Genomic DNA, 20,367 nt, shown 5'->3' on the forward strand with positions numbered 1-20,367 from the left:
GGGAAGAGAGGGGGTGGTGGTGGGAGGGGTTTTAGAGAGGGGGTGGGCCAATGGGGGGAGGGCAACAGGACGGTGGCGGAGGAGGGCAGGGGAGGTGGCACGTGTGCGAAGGTTGGGTACGTGGAGAGGTGGGCTGTGGAAGGAGGACACGTTGGCTTGGAGCGAGGAGATTTAAGGGATCCGTACTGTGATAGGGTGGCAAGAGGAGAAGGGGTTTCTCTCTCTCCTTTTCTTTCTTGTTTGTTTGTTGGTTTCTCTCGCTTTCTCTCTAGACATTTGCCGTCCGGCAAGGCTGGTCAGGGGAGGCTGATGGCTTCCGGCCAATGGCCCTGGGGCTGTGGGCGGTGGAAACGAATGGTTGGAGGACAAGTGTCATGGCGGAGTCCATGCGCGGCTACACATGCGAAGGGGATGCAAGGGGGTTGGCGGTTTCGGGTTGGACTGGGGTTTTGTCTCGCTCTGCCCGAGGGTTTAAAAAGATAGAGAGAGAGAGAGCGTGGGGGTCTCCGTTAGTGGCGGGTGTCGACCGATCGAGGGGGGTGGGAGAAGAAGCAAGAGGGGATGGCTGTCGTGAAGCGAGCGAAGGGAGCGGGGCACCCAGCCGTTGGAATTGTGGGAAGTAACGCTCTCTCACTTGAGCGTGGTTGGGGTCCGCATGGTTTGGTGGGAGGGTGTGTAAGTGGGTGCGTTCTGTGTTTTGAGGGGAATTTGGGCGTCACGTGGCAGGATGGTGAGGGACAAGTGGCTGGCTACGTACGTCCTCGGTTTTGTACCTCTTGGTACGCTGTTCCCCCGGAATCATGTACATATAGCTTAACCTTGTACCAAGGAAAAAGCTCATGGGAAAATATTAATCCCCGTTCCCCTTCCTCTTCTAAACATTAATTTTTATAATGGAAATGGTACTCGCAACGAGCACGAAAAACAGAAGATGCGGAGAAAAGGTATCCAACTGAGGTCTTAGAAGAGTAATTTTTAGATAATGGAATAGATCTGTGAGAGATCCGAGCTTTCTCCGTTGTAAGCAATTATTGTTTGATATCTCTAAATTAAGCATGTGTTTAAACCACAAATTTGTTTGGAGATCATCAAACAAGACAACACATGGAATTTTCAAAATTTGGCAGGTCTTGTTCGTAGAAAAAATGTCATGTGAGCAAAACTAATTGATAAAAGTTAGATTTGGATGATAATAACTAACAAGAAAAAATGATTTCATATAAGAACAACCATGTGGCGAATTTCTAGAGTTTGATAATGACAGTGAGAGCCAATTGCAGAAAATTTCTTTGAAAGGATGAAACTCATAAGCATTATGTTTGACTGCCTTTGATTGTAGCATAAGACAAATTAAAATAGTTAAAATTACAGCAGTAAGCATAGTTATTTTATGATTTTTGTCTATTTTGTTTGACTAAAAATTTGTGCTTCTGTTTGGCATGCTTTATTGTATTTCCTTGGCGTGATATGAGAAATAAGATTGCTTTTTAGCTTAAAATAGACAAATGATGATCTTACCTTCGTCATCAACCACTCATTTCCAAATATTTTGTTTAAATAAATAATCAAGCAACCAATGAGTATGCAATACTTAACATTCAACTAAGAATGACAAGTACCTTGGCAGAATCCGAAAAAAAATTAGTGATGTGCATCTCTAATGAGATGCATAAATGATTTTTTTTTCAAGTTTAAGATATAATTGGGAAGGGTTCCTCAATCAAATTCATCTTTGTTGTAGAAAATGTACCCATTTGCTTATAGTTCAAAGGAATGATCTCACTAAGACAAATCGTAGGTGCATATTGGTTGACCTAGAATCAATACGTGAATAGAGCAAAATTCAGCAAAACTTATACATGATTGGTGTAGGCATCTATCCCAAGAAGCAAATGATTATTTATGCAATGAAACCACCACATGCTTAATTGTTGTTAGGAAAGTATAGATATGCTTGGCATTCATTATATTTTGTGTTGTAATTTTAGGTGAAAGCAACATGTCTATATTATTTATTATCTCAATTTTTGGGCTGTCATTTAGCTCGGAGGGTGCATCTACTACTACTATTTCGACCTTATCCTTCTGTTGTAATAACATCCAATAGTTATAAATGTCAAGCACAACAAAAATTAAAGATGATGTTTCCTTTATTTTTTTAATCAGGGCTCAATAACAAGTGATATATTTCATTCAGATGGATTCCTTAGCCTAAAAGAAAAGAGAAGAAAAATCCAAAATTATAAATAAATGCTAGCACAAGAGATAAAAGGATGAAAGTCTCAAGCAAGTTTTCCACCACAATAAACACGACATAGAACTTTTCTAAATGCTACACCTCGTTTGAAACTCTAGGCTTATTCCATTGATAAGTGGAAAGCACACTAAGAATCAGCTATTATTATTATTATTATTATTATTTGTTAAGAGGATGTGGCCATGAAAAATTGGCACCACCGGAGAGTAACAGGAAGTAAGCCAAAGAATTGAGTTTTTAACCCGAGTAGATACAAGGTTTTATTTTTTTAAAAAAAAACTGTATATGATTTTTCAATGACTTCCATAAAATACAAAGAAGATGTCATGTGCATTGCATGTGCAGAAGGTCTAGCTAAAATTTCTAATATTAACATAAGATATCTAGGAAGAAGAGTGGCTATTCAACCTAGAGCTATGTGTTAATAGCTTACTAGATTTGGAGTTCCTTTAATGAACTCATTTTATATTTATGTCTCTGTACTTATAAGACAAGAAGAGAGAGAATAACCAATCATCCTTAACCCTTAAGCTATATCAAAAGGCACCTTAATTTTTTAATTTTCAATTCCAGAAAATAACACTAAAAGACTTGAAACATTTTAGACTTCTACAAAAAAAGGTTTCTCTAACATTGATGGGCATCACAACAAACTCCAATTTAATAAAAAAAATGTTATAAATCATTGTAACAATTATTTTTAAGCTTTTAGAATTACAATTTTAATGAAATTATCTAGCAGTCATATGTATCTGCAAGTGCATTGTAACTAGTAAACCTTTAAAATATGAGAGCATCTCAAAAATTTAGTTCCATCATCCTCCAACAAGTAACCTTGGCATCAAACTACATATAAACCTAACTTACATGCATGAGTATACATGCTTTTCCAAAAAAAAAAATGGTTCAACTTTATGTTGCACAATTTTTTAAATAAATGATGATTAGGCATTGTGGTAAAGGAAGTTTAATAAAACATTTCTAAATCCTTTATAGTTCAAACTTGACCAAATTTAGATTTAGGACTCTTTCAACATTGTCCAGATTTAATATGATCCGGTATAGGTACAATTCTAGTTGCCTTGGGCTGGTTTACGTGGACTATTCTTGATCTTACTAAAGTTGATAATAATTTATGTTGTTATGGTCCTTATCATAACCTTGATAAAAGCCTATTCTTTACATTCGAGAGACAAGCTTTCTCCTTAACCCCTGAGAGCAAATGTCTATTTTCTCAAGTCTCTCAAACTTGAGAGCTACTTTCCTTGCACATAATCAAAGACTTAAGGTTTAACTCTAAGGGTAATTGAGATCCACCTCTTGGATTGACTACTATTTTATATTTTATCTGTGATACAAATGGAATGCCCATTGAGCTTATGTATCTTGCAAAAGCTAATAGATTTGGATGTATTTTTTGCAGAAATTAATGAATGAGGTGTGTCGCCTTTCCAACAAATAATAATAATAATAATAATAATTCTACTTTTGATTTGGATGGTTATATTATGTTTATTTCATGGTCCTAAAAAATTTTAAGCATAATTATGTACAAAATAAATAGAACTATACATGAAAACAGGCATAATTGTGCGCATAACATGCGTAACTTTGCGGACAACTCTTGTTTAATTGTGTGCGAGGATTAACTAACTACCTAAGGACTCAATGTGAAGGCAATAAAATAATGACGAGGTGTTCCCAGACTTGATAAATTAGCTTAGTATTTTCAGAGTTGGTACCTAAAATATATTGGTCCAAGAAAAAAGAGACTAACTCAACTTTGAAGCTTGGGCTCACTAAACTTTCTATTAGCTTGAAGCCAATCTATTAGCTTGCATGAAGACCTCCGTTGGTGATGCACAATGAGAACATTCCCCCCACTGTTTCCCTTTTTCTGTTCTAAAGAAGAAATCTTTTCTAAAGAAGACAATAAGAAATTTATCAGTTTGCAATTGTGCATGTGTTCATAAGAGTTTCTTGAACAAGCCTGAAGCCCTCATATATCCATGAGAATGGCTGGAGTTCAATCTCCTAATCGTTGTATGGTGCTATCTCTTTGAGTCATTTCTTTCTTAGCCTAAAGCTAAGTCCATAGCTTGTCTTTTGTCTTGGTACGTAGTTCCATAGCTTGTCCTTAACTATAGTGCCCTGAGCTGGTTAAATGGTATTTGGGCTTATTTGACTGTCCCAAATTAGGTCAAACATTTCTATCAAAAAAATTAGGTTTTGAATAATTGTGCTACCCCTGAGATCAGGTGAATACTCTCCACCTAGATTGTAAAAACAAATCTTAAGGTATCGTTTCAGTGAGTCACAATTTATTTTGACATAATTTTCTAACTTTAGCCCAACTTGTTTTGTAATATTTCAAAAAATTAAATTGCTAGCCTTTAAAGAGTAATTTAGAAATTTTCAAGTTAATATTAGGTGTGTACACATCTAGACACTAGTGCCAAGGCTTGATCGAGCCGGACCAAGCTCAAAAACTAGGCTCGTTTTGTAGTTCAGGTGAGCTCAAGCTAGCTCTTTTAATCTTATCCAGAGTCCAAGCCAAGTCCGGGACTTCGTGAAAGCAATGAATGGGCCCAAGGAGGCCTCATCACTGAGGGCATTCGATTCCACTAGGTGTTCATTTTTCCTTCTTTTCTGCCCGTTAACTCCACTTGTTTCTATTCACATGCATTGCATCAACTCGAATTAGTACTCATGAATCAATTTAAGTGTGAAGAGTGGAGAGAAGCCACTTCCTCTAAAAATTCATAGAAAAGAAAAAAGGGGAAAATTTTAAATAAATAAATATTCAATGTCCGATGTTGGATATCCAATATTAACTCAAACAACCTGTTAATTACTTTAAGTAAATAAATTGGGATATAATACTGCTCAAGGTATTAAATCTAAAATTATTTATTTAAATCCAATTGAATTGAGGCAAATTAGATACGAACCAAATTTTACAATAGAGCATAATTAAGTAAACTGAAACCCAATCACGGTTCAAAATTTTAAATTTAAAAATAAAGTTGATCAAGTCAGCTTAGCTTGGTCCAAGTTATATTAGCTGCTGCCTATAAACTATCGAGACACTAGGAATGTGTAGTGCTATTAATGCCCCATCAGGTGAAAACTTTGACCTTTCCGCCTCGGCCTAAGACACAGATAACCAAAGCCCGAGTAAGGATACTAGGAGGGAAGCCAACCATCCGTCTCCTTCCTTTACATTACTAGATCTATGAACTTGAGTCATCGGATGTGAAAGGCGCATAGCTCACAACAAATCTAGTTTGTCTAGATCTAATTGGATTCAGTCCGATAGGTCAAGATCTATATTTGACCTAGTTTGAGACTTAATTTCAATCAAGGCCCATGCTTAATCTACTGGTCTAATTCTAGAAGTTAGCTCCAAGTCAAATCTTTCATGGAGAGACGAAATATAAAATTTGTGTTATTATATTATTATTGATTTTATCTTTTTATTTTAATTTAATATGTTTTATTAGTTTGGTGATTTGGTTGCGCTTTTGATTAGGGAACTTCTAAGCTGGTTATAGTGTATTTGGACTATTTTTTGTTCTTATTATATCTTAATTTACAGTATAGTATTATTATTATTTTTTTGCAAAAACTATCATTTATTTTTTCAAATTTTACTTGAATTACTCAAGCTGTCAGTACTTCTATTGGAACAGTACATGAGAGTAGCAGTATGCCCCCATCAAAATTTACTTTGAAGACACCAAGGGAAGTGGGTTGCTGGCACCCATAAATATTGTGAATTTAATCCAGAAGCATGGTAGAATGACCACACCACTTCCTTTTTATTTGTTTGAATGAGATTAGATGCATAAGAAATAATAATATCTTCCATATAGTAGCAAGAGCTTCTTACTAGCTGATTTGGGTTGTAATGAAGATTATGAAATATTCTTTCGTTTCTAGCTGTCCACCGCTGCCAAGCCATGGAAGCCAGCAATTTAGGTCTCTGCCCTTTCTCAACCCTAGTATCTGCTAAAATCTTGAGCATATCCAACAAAGAACAGGGAGGATCTTGTCGACCTAACCTCGTTGACGGCTGCCGCCGGCACTGTTTTGAAAACGAGCATTCCACAATCATATGTTTATAATCCTTCACTTGGCCCGGACATAATACTGTGATAATTCCCTTGCTTTGCAATATATGCTTATAAGGCAGTTTCAACCACTTAGGATGCATTCGGTTCGTGGGAAAAGAATGAAAAAAAATATGGTCAATGAAAAAATAAACAAAGACCTCTTATTTTATTAGAGTTTTTAAAAAAGAGATAGAAAAGTGGTATTTTCATGAGAATAAAATTTTTATATTTCATAAAAAAAATTCATAAGAAATATTAAAAAACAACTTTTTCATCAATTAGTAATTGTGATGTTTTTTTTTTTTCAAAACTACTCTTAAGTCATCAAAATCTCTTTATTAAAAGTATAATAGATATTTTACATAACTTTTTCAAAAATGTAAATACTCAATCAAACATAAGCTACTCTGAAATGATCTCTTTCTTATGGTCAACTAAACATGCGAAAATCATTTTCTCAAGTATCTTATGTCTGAGAATCAGATTTTCAGAAAAAATATTCCGACGAGAAAAAATTCTTTTCGCGAACCAAATGACTTCTTAAGTTTCCAATAGAACATCTTAACCTGCATATCCATATCCAATTGAAAGAGGAAGGTATACCTGAATATGATACGGTATTCAATGATTTACTGATATCCTTTAGAGAGATTTGATTGAATCTGGTAGAAGCCCAGCACAACTAATCATCCCAAGAACCTGCCGACAATGGAAATCTGCAAACATAGTTCATCATTTCATTTGAAAATACGTTAGATAAAATATTTGTGTGCCATGTTCTATCAGGCTGGATGAGATTAGCCACTGGCATGTCCATCAGATCAACCTCCATCTCAATATATGGAGGCCAAGCATTAAGAGGAATAGAGGAACACCAAGGATTTCTTCATCACTTGGAGTCAACAATAATATTATTTTCCCATCCCTGTTTGGACAAGTGTGAGAGGTGCCAATGGAGCTAAAGAAATTAAGAATAGGAATAGGCAGAGCACAATGGAAGTCACTTTCAATGATGTAAGCAAAATTTTATTTCCATCCAAAGTTAAAAGATTCACCCTAGCTATTGAAACAATAGGACAGGCAGAATATAATGCCAGTAACTTTCTCAAAGATGCAAGCAAAATTTTTATTTAAAAGGTTCACCTGACCATTGGAGCTTCTAAAGGCTAATGTATTATGAAATTATACAATGCATTTCAATATCATATATGGGTGGTGAAGGTGTAGATCTTAAGTATTTTTAGACCATTTTGATGAACCTCCCTTATAGTGTGGTCCTCTTCCTTCAATATGTCGCCCTATTTGTCACTGTCATGTTTACGCGGCATCAAGAAAGTTGTGCAAGCATTTTAGAAGATAATGCTAGGTCTACATTACAAGTGAGACGCTTATGATGGTGATGCCTGCACATCATGTATTCTGTATATAAGAATCACACATCAAAATGGAGCCCACACAGACAGGAGCAATGTGTCATCAGGATTGCATGTTCATTAAAATCTCAATTTTGTGAGGAAAGTAATTAACTGATGGATTACCCTCACAATTTTTTTTTTTTTTTTTTTGGGTGGGATTTTTGGGGGTGGTGGAGTGTAGATATCTAGCATCGGCGTAGACCGAAGGGCTACATGTATCTAGGAGGGAAGTTGCATCGTTGCTAAATAAGGCGAGGGTTAAAAGATGGGTGATATAGCTATCCATCTTCGAGATGGATGGTGTGTCTTTTATCTAAATATCCATGTAGCAGAACATCGGAGTTGCTAATTAAAGCAAAAGTTGAGAAATCGGCGACAACTATCTATCTTCGAGATTGATGATGCATTACCTATCTAAGTATGCACCATCTTCTGCGATGAAAATATGCATCACAGAGGATCCAAACTTTGACAACAGCACAAGGTGTGAACTTTGAGGCTCAAGTTTTTTTATCGTGCCTCTGGTGGTGTATCTAGGTTAAAATCCTGGCTTAACGAAGATTTTGAGGGGTAGAAATTCTCAGAGGAAATCCGTCCCTGTTCTGCAGGTTATTGCTTACAAATTAATGTCTTACAGCAAAAGCTAAAATTAATCATGATGCTCAGCACAGATCTAAAAATTCAGTTCAATACACTTGAAGCAAGGTTTTCACTTCACAGTTTGCCTAAACTGCACCCCATGTCTTGGCGCCTGGACTCTCTTGTTTGGTCTACTTTTTTTGAAACATTTCCGATAGTTTTAGTAGATGGAGACGGAATTGTGAATGTTTCTGAAGTTTATCCTGCTTCGCCAAGACTCCTGCTGTAAAGAAAGAATAACGATGTCTATAAAGAAAGAATAACCATACAAGTACAACATGGTGATTCCAAGAGCACAGGAGCCATAAGTCAGTCAATCTGGATAAGAGGTTCTCCTGGTCCCCAACCCAAGAACTGCTGCCATGAGAACATTGCTGCAGCTAGATGTAGAATAATCTCAACCACAATGGGCATCATTCTATATGCTTTGAATTATTGAGACAATAGTACAAAGTGAAGAAAGAATATGTATATATATGTTATCTCTAGAAAGAATATCCTTGCCTGCATATCTGCCTCCATTATTTGGTGGTCCAAGCACATATTTTAACCACATCTGAACTTGTTGAGTAGGTAGGATCACCAAAAATAAAAGAGAAGAAAAAAAATCCAAAATTATAAATAAATGTTACAAATCATTGTAACAATTATTTTTAAGTTTTTAAAATTAAAATTCTAATGAAATTATCTAGCAGTCATATGTATCTACAAGTGCATTGTAACCAGTAAACCTTTAAAATATGAGAGCATCTCAAACATTTAGTTCCATCATCTTCCAAAAAGTAAACTACATATAAATCTAACTTACGTCCGTACGTGCTTTTCCACGCACAAAAAAAAGGTTCAACTTCATGTTGCATGATTTTTTAAATAAATGATGATTAGCATTGTGGTAAAGGATTTTTCTTTCCCGGCCGATGCTAGAGATTCCCCCCATGAAGGAAGTTTAATAAAACATTTCTAAATCCTTCATAGTTCAAACTTGACCAAATTTTGATTTAGTAGTCTTTTCAGCATTGTCCAGGTTTAATATGATCCAATTTAGGTTCGATTCAAGTTGGCTTGGGCTAGTTTACATGGACTATCTTTGATCTTACTAAACCGATGATAATTTATGTTGTTATTGTCCTCGTCATAACCTTGATAAAAAGCCTATTCTTTACATTCGAGAGACAAGCTTTCTCCTTGGCCCCTTGAGAGCAAATGTCTATTTTCTTAACTCTCTCAAACTTGTGGGCTACTTTCCTTGCTCATAATCAAATACTTAAGATTTAACTCTAAGGGTAATTGAGATCCACATCTTGGATTGACTACTATTTTATTTTTGAACTATGATACAAATGGAATGCCCATTGAGCTTACGTATCTTGCCGAAGCTGACAGATTTGGATGTACTTTTTGCATAAATTAATTAATGAGGTGTGTCCCCTTTCCGACAAATAATAATAATAATAATAATTTTATTTTGATTTTGATGGCTATATTATGTTTATTTCATGGTCATACAAAAATTAAGCATAATTATGCGGTGCAATTTTTGCAACCCAGCGCATGGTACCATCATGAATAGCCAGCACGCCATCCATCTAAGAGATGGGTGGCTCTCATTCATATCTGCGACATGCTGTGTATCATGCTAAAAAGTGTTTGGATATGCTATGAAATAAATGAAAGCCGCATGTCTCCGAGAGAGATGATTTGGTGGTCATCTACAGTAGTACAAGATTATACGATATAAAAATTATACCACAAAGGATCCGAACTCGTTTTTCTCCCATCTCCCATACATTAGAGTAAAAATTTTGGTACAACAGTAAGGCTGCTTCATTATGATTTTAGCATCATAGATTCAAAATATAAATACAACTTTTTCATATGGAAGGTATAACATCGTATATCTAATCTTTTTGAGATTTTGCTATGAGAGTCTCTTGCACTAAGATGCATGTTTCTCATCCATGTTTTTTTATCCAGAAAAATTGGAGCAAAAAAGTCTCCTATTATAACAAACCTTTTTGGCGCTTCTATATCTCTAGCAAGGGGTCTTCAGTCTTCATTATGGGTATATGCTGATTTGACTTTTCATCTTTATTTATTATTTTTTTAGTGATAATGTTTGCAAACATCTTGCTAAAGGTCTTTTCGATGTCCCAATCCAAGAGAAAAGGCCTGGGAACATTCCGTTAGAATAGAATAATCTCATCCGCAATGGAATCATTCTATAATCATGCTTTCAATTATTGAAATATTTATTGTAATTACTGAATTATATGTTTTAAATTATTGAAAAATAGAAATGAGAGAATATTTCACCCTAGGCAAGTTGTTTTCAATTTGCACCTAATGACTACAGGTATATCTTGACATGTGTAAATGCATATCTGACTAGCTTGGTAAAATAATGATGGCAATAATTAGATTTTGATTTATAAGATTTTTATGCAAAATTCCTAATACATATTAATTGAGAGATTTTTTATATGTATATCTTTACAAATATTTAAAATTATATATTTACCCTTGCAAGTCTAATATTTACATGAATATCTTTATAAATTATCATTTTGCATTTATACTCTTATAAATTTCTGAAATGGTTTGTATAACCTCACAATTTTACTATAAATGCGTATCCCCCATAGATTTTTTTTTTATGTGTATATCTTTATAAATTATTTCTTATTATATACATACTTGTAACTTGATAAGGGTAGATGCGAAAAAGAAATAATCTATAATGGCAATTTATGAGGGTATACATATAATTTAGATATTTGCAAGATTATACATGCAAAAATTATAATTAGAATAATTGAGAAGTTGATGGGTTTTGACTATAGTTGTTAAATAACTAAAATTCCTCAAGTTACCTTTACAAGATTAATTAAATCTAACAATTTTTTTTTTTGTATAATTGTGAAAGCATCTTTTGTTTATATCTATTTTTTTAACAAGTTGATATCAATAGGCTGTCATTTACAAGCCAATCCATTAGATACACCTTGTTTCATATTTTAATTGCTAATTCATTTTTCATACTATGTTTATGCATTTTGAAAAGAAAATATTGTTATATTTTAGTGCCCATCTATGATAAAAGCCAAATGATGATATAATAAGTTCTTTTCCAAGACAAAAATTTAATATGAAGTATTGGCAGGTGTCATTTTTTTTGTATCTCATGCTCTTGACCCATTCCTTCTCCAAATCCTTATAAAAGATTAGCCATTTTTTAAAATTTGACAATTATTTTCTTTTGCTCTATTATTTTTTTAAAATTTTGCTTAGCTTTTCGTAGTATCTTGTAGCTTTTTTCTAAAAAAAAAATAAAAGAACTAAAAATAAGAGACTGCTTTACCAGAAATTTTGCTTGGCTTTTCATAGGATCAAGGGTTTGGCTTTTTTTAAAAAAATAAAAGATAAAAATATACCAAAATCGGTAAAAAATGAAGATGGTGGTAGTTGTTAAACCTAAATTCCTTGTTTCAAACAAAGAATCTTTACATTGCGAGCAGCCTAACATCCTCATCCATATTCTAACCTAAAATAATAAAACAATGTAGAAAAAAGAAAACAAAATAAAAATATATATCAAGGTTCATTGAATGAGGACACCTCAAGCAGCTACCTCCTGGCTTCCTCCCCTAGAAGTTTCCAATTATGTTATCCTCCTCTGCTCGGTGGTTGAAGCTATGCTTTCGACCACTTCAATTCTCATCCTTCCCTTTTTTTTTTTCCCCCTCTTTAGCCCACTTTTTCTTTCAAAGAAAACCGGAAAAGTTCCTTAAATTTTGTGTTTCTTGACAAGAATGGGGCCCACCAACACTACAACCGTTTGAGTCTTTTGACGCACAACCTCACGCGTCGCTTCGGCATAATTTGACACGATGCCGGTGATATTCCCTCCTCGCCCCCTCTTCCACTTCACCCGCCAAAGACACTGAAACTCCATCCCTTTCTCACTTCGCCGCGTCTCTCCCAACTCTCTTCTCTTGTCTTCTTCTTCTCCACACCCATTCTCTAGGGTTTTACACCGCTCGCCCGGATCCCTTCGCAAAACTCTCCTCCGACCATGGCTGCTTCGTGCTCGAGACCGTGGATCTCGGCGTGGTTCGCCGCGACAGCCTCGAATCCGGGGCGGATTCCTCGGTCCCCGGTCGTCCGGATGCGTTGTCTTGGGCCGGATGGTGGTTTTCTTGGAAGGAGGGCTGGTACTTCCGTCTGTTGTAGTGCTGATCGGCACGCCGGGAATGGCCGCGTGGCCGCCGCCAGCGGCGGTGGAGGTGGTGGCGGGAGTGAGAATGAGAACGAGAAGTTTGTGAGGTGGTTTCGGCAAGCTTGGCCGTATATAAGGGCACACAGGGGGAGCACTTTCGTGGTGGTGATCTCAGGGGAGATCGTGGCGAGCCCTTACTTGGATAGTGTTCTCCAGGTATCTCGTGTTCTCAAGTTTCGAAGTTTTGCTCTGTTTTACTGGATTTGAGTTTTTTTTCTGTTTTTTAATTAAAAAAATCAGAGTTATAGGATGGAGAAATCATGGGGTTGCTTGGAAGGGAGTCTTTTGAAGAATTTTGAACAAAAGGATGCCGGTCTAGTTAAGTAGATGAGAAGACGAACTATAGGAGAAAGGAAATGATTTAAAGTTGGAAACTTTTGTTTTACATCGTAAAAACGTAAGTTTTAAGAACTCACCTCTTTAATGGAATATCGTGTTTTGGAATTTCAAGCTGGCACAATAATCTAATTGCCTCTCCAATCATTTGTTTTCTGATCGAATACTTAAAAGTCCAGTATGCTGTTCTTGTACAGCTTGTCAGCTGAGTCAAGTACCTGATTGATAGAACGAAGTTACATCTAACATATTTCAGGTTTGCAGTCTGATTGCCTTATCTTGGAAGTATGTCCTACATGCCTAATTAGTAATTAAAATGTTTTTTCGTGTTAAGAAAAAAGAAAAAAATTCTGTACGTTTGTTTTCTTCTACCGACTTACTTTACCGTTTCTAATAAAATATTTTTGACAATCTGATTTGATTATGAACATTTCTTTGCAGCTCATACTACAATTTTATTTTGTCCTTATGTTCTTGCTTTTATGTCCATATGAGATGGTTTTGTCATCGATATTTTGCACTGGAGTTATATAATGTTACATTGGCTGGTGTCTTGGTGATGGCTCGTGCTTCCTGCAGGGATAGCACTGTAAAAGAGGTTCTGTTACGTACAATTTTAAATAAGGAAAGCATTCTTTTTTTCTTCTTTCCTGTGCTTTTCTGTTATCTTGCCCTCCGTGATTTATCATGGTATGAGGCTACTATTTCAGTGTCATTCTAGTTTTTTTCTGTTGATTAAAATCTAAAACTAAATTCATCTTTTAAGTCTCGTTTTCTCTGTTGATTAATTAATGCTCCTCCTCCTCCTCCTCCTCCTCTCTCTCTCTCTCTCTCTCTCTCTCTCTCTCTCTCTCTCTCTCTTCTGTAGTGTTCACCTGTTTACTCTAAAATGTTGATAGATATGAGGTTGCATTAGGCATCTATACCTTTTATTTTTCTCACCCGTTGCCAAGCACAACGTGGGCTAGACACGAGAACTGGTCTTATTACGCATTAACGCTTTGTGGTATCTTCACAATATGCCTGCATTTATGTTATGCATGAGATTGTTTGAAATTGGCCATTTGGATCCTTAATATATTCCTTACAGATGCATAAAATTTTGTCTGTTGAGCCTTGCCTTCTTCCTTACTTAACTAGATTCTTTCCAATGGGAATCTTTAAGCCTTTACCCTATCTTCATTGGCTTATTCTGCATAACATAAGTTTTCCTTCTTGTCTTCCAAGTTCCATGGCGGGCTTCTTTCCTGCCCTGCCAACTTGATGAAGAATTGAACACTGACTAAACAGAGCATTGACAGTAGGTGTATAGATGATTGCAAAAGGTTCTCCAACTGTTTGGTCAATACTTTGATGCATTAGCCTAAGCCCATGTAAATTGGAAAAAAGCTTGAAGTGAACATATAGTTGCATCTTTATCTATATTTGTAAGAACAAATAGAAGTGTGCATGAAAATATGCCGTAGGCCATGTTTCCCTTTTTCTCCTTTTAATGTGAGTGTATATTAAAAACTTTAACTTTTAAAAGGTTCTTGTAATTTAGCAGGGTTTCACATTTCTTTACTAGCTAATGGGAGACTGACCTCAATATTCTCATCTACATCCAGATCTCTTGTCTTTGATATTATTTAATTGACATGTTAAATGCTTGTGAAGTATGTATGCTGTGTCACAATGAGAAAAGCACATTCTCTGCTTGCAACATATGTTAGAGAACACTCGTATGAAATATAAGTTATTTTGGCATTTATGACATATGTTAGAGAATGCCCTTTTTTGCTATCATGGCTTAACATGGTCAGTTTGCTCCAAGTGAAATGGGCTTTCATTGTATACTTTATGCCACACTATCATTATTTCTATTTGTGCCACCTGCACATTTTTCTTTTATTCCACATTTCATATAGGTTTCCTTTAGTCATCTTCCAAGTGCGAAACCTTTTATCCTAATTTGTGCTCCTTAAAACAAATATGGTGAGCATGTATGCTAATGCTGTTCGGACCAGAATTGATTTACACTATATTCTAAGGTACATTTAGCGTAATATTATTGTAAATCCAGAAAGTGGTTGCTTAATGTATTTTGTTCGTCAACATCACATGATCCATCATGCAGGATATTTCACTCCTTCATGGTCTAGGGATCAAATTTGTCCTGGTTCCTGGGACCCATGTCCATATTGATAAGCTCTTGGAAGAGAAAGGTGAGTTAATCTAGTGCAATTTGCAACTGCATGAGCTTTTGACTTTTGATTGCTATAATTCTAGATACATGCATAAACTTGTGTTTGCTGTTCTCACTAAGAATTGGTTAGCAGTGGCTACCTTTTTTCAACTATCATGTTTCAATGTGTTTTGATTCTTGTCACTTTGATGACTATGATTTTATTTTCTTTTCTAATTCCCTCTGTAAAGAAGTTTTCCTCCTAATTAATGATTGAACTTGGGTGACCGTGCTATTGGAATGGAACAGCAATTAGTTCCTGTGGAAACAGGGTTTTGTCCCATGTGAATCTCATAATTCATATAGCATCTGAAAGGAGGTACTCATTCTGAGAAAGGATAACTGCAGGGATCAGTCCAGATTCCGACGCCGATGATAACTTAGACTGGTGATGCCAACTGATAATTTAGAGTGATAATGCCATATGATAATTTAAAGTGTTAGTTTAGAGTTGTAATGACTTGTTGGATGCTAAGTTGCTAACCCACTCAATTGATGTGCATTTGAATAGTGTAACTAACCTAGCAACCATGAAAAAGATCAATTTTAGTCGAATGTCAATTTAATATGGTTACTTATTTTTATTCTTCAATTTTAATTAATAATGATGACAGACAAGTAGCTTTTCACATTTTGTTTATTTAATGATTGGAAAAAATATATTCCCTGACTTGTGCAGGTCTTGTATTTTGGAAAAGCTTGATCATGAGTTTGATATTAATTGTTTTAGACTGAATATGGAAGAATGAATTGTGTGATGAAGCAAATTCACCAGCTGTTATACGGCATCTCTCTCTTCTCTTGTAAAGTGCCAGTTTGAATAAGAAATGTCTATTCCCCTTTCCACAAAAACTCCAGCAATAAGAAAGTGTGACAAACATGTTTCAAAGGCTTGTGTATGTAATCTCAAACACGATGCTTTGTTCTAATCTCGTTTCTTGTGTTGCACTATTCGGTTAGACATACATTAGGATTTTAGAGGCCACTAAACCTTAAAATATATGATTCATGGTCGTTTCAACAAGACATGTCTTCTAGAAGTACCGCACGCCAGAAAGTTGTAATTCAACCAAGTTATCTGACAAGTGTACAGTGGGATTCAAACAAGTTATCTGAGTACAAAAGTATTTTATTTGTAACAAGGACATGAAGATCAAATTTTGTTTTTATTAATTATAAATTTTCTTTGACAGTTCATGTTTTGTTTTCTTGAAGCAATGGTTAGAGCATTTTAAAATTTTCAAGCCACTGCGACCTTTCTTTGTTGGTTGCGGCATTCCCAACTAATAGTATTTCATGATGAATTGAATAGTGTTGGTTAAATGTGATGCTATATTCCATGAGTCTATCCCTCTTATCATTACCTAGCTTGTGTATTAGTGTGCTATGTTTCTCTTTTGTCCATTAATTCCTCTTTTGAAAGTATAGTAATTTCTCTACCATTTTGGCTTTGATGGTTACCCCATCTTTCTTTGCAAAAAATCTACTCTTTTGGCTAATGCACTTTGGCAATCAATTCATCAATTCTTCATTAATACTTAAGCATCAAAAGTCGATGACCACCCGGACATCATTAATTCAAAGTCATATGCTTTTTCAGAGTGCACAAAAGTTCACTTAATTACAAAGCTGTCTTATGCGGACTCGGTTCTTTGAAGAAAAGTTGAGCAGTCTGTGTTTTCAAATAATTCTGGTTGGCAACCTGTCTGCATGTTGTTAGTTTAGATGTTATTTAAGTGCATGCTTCTTACTCATCTTACATTTAGTCATGCTATTTCGAAGCAGATGAGATGCTTATATGTGCTTTTAGATGTCTTCTTTCAGGAAGTAAGGGCAAATACATAGGTCGATATAGAATTACGGATTCTGATTCATTAGAGGCTGCGATGGAAGCTGGTGGGAGGATTCGACTCACAGTAGAAGCAAAGCTCTCTCCTGGTCCCCCTATCCTGAATCTTCGCCGACATGGCGATAATAGTCGTTGGCATGAACTTGGTGTTAATGTTGCAAGTGGCAACTTCCTTGCAGCTAAGGTGAGTCTTGCATGTCTTGTGCACAATGATTTGTGGTTGCTGGTCTTATCATTCTTTTCCAATAAAATGGTATCACTCAAGGAATATGTTTAAAAGATGAGCAAAAGTTTAGGAGAAAACCGTTCTATGGATGACAATCTATTTGACCAATAAGTATATTCTCTATGTGCCCTTCTCTGGGTTAGCCAGCACCATTTCCTTATTTTCCTATAAAAGATGCACAACCTGGAGAAACCATCTTTTATGTGTAACAGTCTTTAATAACTGACATCATAATATCCTCTTTAGCAACTTAAAATTAGAACTAATGCTGGATAACAACTCTATTTGTCTCATACTTAGAGAGACAGGGCCCCGATACTCTCTTTGTTGTACTCAAGGAGAAAAATTGGTCCCACTTGTACTACTATTCTGAGTCAGGGAAAGAAATAGAACCTACCTTTAAGACTCTTAGATTATCTTCTATGTTAGAGATGAAGAGAGTTGAGCTCTCTTGACTTGTCTTTGTTAGGATAAAGAGAAACCAATGACATTTGGTAGTAGTCATGTCTATGCCGAAGAGACATTCTTGAGGATAAGATGAAGAATGGAAAATATTCTATAGAAATTATTAAGTTGAGAAAGGCTCAGGGAAGAGGACGAAACTTATTTAATGTTTTACCATGTCTACTTGTGTATTACAATAAGCCCTTGTGGTGTAATGATTTATTTCCTCTATTCTGTTTGGTCTCCACTATTATACCACCTTAACATGAGGAGTTCTTTTGCTTGTCTATCTTTTTTTCCCTTGTTTTTTAAAGAATCTTATTGATGCTTCAGAGAAAGAAAAAAAATGAAAAGGTTCCAATTCTCATATTACCAATGGTTTTAGAATGTTCTGACATATATTGGACTGTGGGCAAGGCAAATTTTTGAAGTTCTGTTTCTCAAAAAATGCTCTTTTCCTGAATGGTCGCTATCATATTCATAGAGATTATAAGCAAATGCACCGGTCTGGGTGCTTTTAAAATTAAAAATTTAAAGTTTTGCAATCTTATTTCCTTCACTAGTTCAGGTAGGTAACTCCTTTTCCTTCTCTTTTGGCAGAGAAGAGGCGTTGTAGATGGTGTTGATTTCGGATCAACTGGTGAAGTTAAAAAAATATATGTTTCTCGTATACAAGAAAGGCTTGATAAAGAGTGTATAGTTATAGTAAGCAATCTGGGCTATTCCAGTTCAGGAGAAGTTCTAAATTGCAAGTATGCTTACTAGCTTCTATGAATGGATTTATAAATTATCCCAGTTCTTTCTGATTATGGATGTAGCATTGCTTTTCCGTTTTAAAATATGTCTTGCAAAGTATAATTTAGCAAGAACTTAGTCTATGGTTCATGCAATTTGCATCATCAACTATTGAAATGTTATACTTCTATCTGATATGAACGCATTACTTTTATTGATATTCACATATTAAGGATGACACATGGTGATATGAATCTTTTGTCAATACAAGAGGACATATGATATTAAAGATGCAAAGGGTCTGTGCAAAGACTACAAACCCAAGAACTCCACAATAGTGGAAGGCTAGGAGTGGAAGTGATGGTACTTACTACTTAGGATGTTTAGTAGCATCCATCCTTCTCTAACTGGATCATGGTCAATGTGCTTAATGGTCACTAGTGGAACTCAAAAAGTAATACATGTTGATGTTGTTAGTGCTAGTCTGACATAGCCTTTCCTTAGAAATTATTTTTTTTATATCAAAATAATGTTATTTCAATATTAAAGTTGCATCTACTAACATTTTGCATTTTGGATATACCTATTATGTATTATGTAACATGCAACAATCAGATGAATATATTGCTATTTATGTGTTCTATTTTTTGTAGTTTTAGACAAATGCTTTATAAATGCTCTCACTTCTCAAATCTTTATTGATCTTCACTTTGACCCTAAACCCAATTTTGCTCCTCTGACTTAAATCATATCCTGCCTTAAGCACCCAAGGTTGTGCATACATCTTTTAAGAATGATGAAATTATAAAAACTTTTGTGAAGAGAATAATCTTCATGATTTTTTTGTTATTTACTCATCACTAATGTTAAGATGGTTGGTAAGGATAACAGCTTATTTCTTTTGACTTTTCCTCCTCGACCTTGTAAGCTAGTTGCTATTTTGCTTCGTCGGTAAAATTTCTCTCTTCTCTCGAATAGGATGAGGAAGAAACATATCGTGGAGCCTCTTCACAAGGATGTAAGAGGGAAATCAGACAGGTTGAAGATTGGTGTCGGAGGGATTAGATAAAAATAGATAGCTATTCAATTGATGAGCAAGAAAACAGTAAAGTGCTTTGATTGCAAGAAGGCTGTATATGGAATTGCCATGAATTGCGAGAATGTCATTTGGTGAAGCAAGCAGTGTTATCAAAATCTCTATAATAAAGATTAAGATGGGTACATGCTTTCAGTTTCTTTCAGCATGAGGTTCATTTTTGATGCTTATATAATTTGATGGGACAAGCAAAACCTTGTCTAAAAATATAATTGTATGAGTTGCAGTTGTATATATCCCTGATTATTCCTATCCACAGGCTACCTAGAACATTCCAGTCTTTAACCCTCGAAAATTTTCCTTTTGAAAGCTAGATATTAGTTGAGGGTGCTTTTGGCAGAAAATTTTATATCTCAAAAGATGCACAGACTGCTGAAATTGGTCTAGGTAATTAGGAGACCTGTTTGCAATTTCTTTCAATTAGATCTGCCAGCTTAAGATTGGCCAAGGGTTTTTTTTGATGATTATCACATTCTTACAGGTACTTACATCCATGTTAACAACCTTAGCACTCTTGGAAATGTGTGGATGTACTCCCTGCAAAAGCTTAGTCCCGCAACATATGTCCAACATATCAATACCTTATAACAAGGTCCGCCGAATCGGTACCAGGACCCATACTAGTCGGCGTCCGGTATGGCTCGGTACCGTACCGAACCGGTATAGATAGGGCGTGCCGGTTCTGCACCAGCACGCCATTTTTGTTTGGAGTTTTTAAGAATATTTAATTGATAATCACTCTTTTAAACTTTTTT

General features: G+C 35.5%; 1 protein-coding gene across 12 annotated transcripts in view; it reads left to right on the plus strand.

Moving 5' to 3' along the window:
- The first annotated feature begins 12,306 nt into the window (after nt 1-12,306).
- Nucleotides 12,307-20,367, plus strand: part of LOC103711322 (putative amino-acid acetyltransferase NAGS1, chloroplastic) — a 28,288-nt gene continuing 20,227 nt past the window's right edge. For 6 of the 12 annotated variants that reach the window (XR_015967249.2, XR_015967250.2, XM_008797427.6 and 3 more), the window contains exons 1-4: nt 12,308-12,858; nt 15,155-15,242; nt 17,087-17,295; nt 18,382-18,533. Coding sequence is in view for 8 of the 12 variants with exons in the window: in XM_008797427.6 (XP_008795649.3) it covers nt 12,499-12,858; nt 15,155-15,242; nt 17,087-17,295; nt 18,382-18,533 (809 nt within the window). In the remaining 4 variants the exon portion in view is untranslated. Of the gene's footprint in view, nt 15,243-17,086; nt 17,296-18,381; nt 18,534-20,367 lie in introns of all 12 variants that reach the window. The other 6 variants (XR_015967248.2, XR_604746.6, XM_008797426.6 and 3 more) reach the window with 5 other exon arrangements.

This window comes from Phoenix dactylifera, chromosome 7 (assembly GCF_051530095.1).
Source record: "Phoenix dactylifera cultivar Ajwa chromosome 7, Ajwa_hap1_PhDact_Kaust_v1.1, whole genome shotgun sequence".
In the NCBI taxonomy this organism is placed as follows: Eukaryota; Viridiplantae; Streptophyta; class Magnoliopsida; order Arecales; family Arecaceae; genus Phoenix; species Phoenix dactylifera.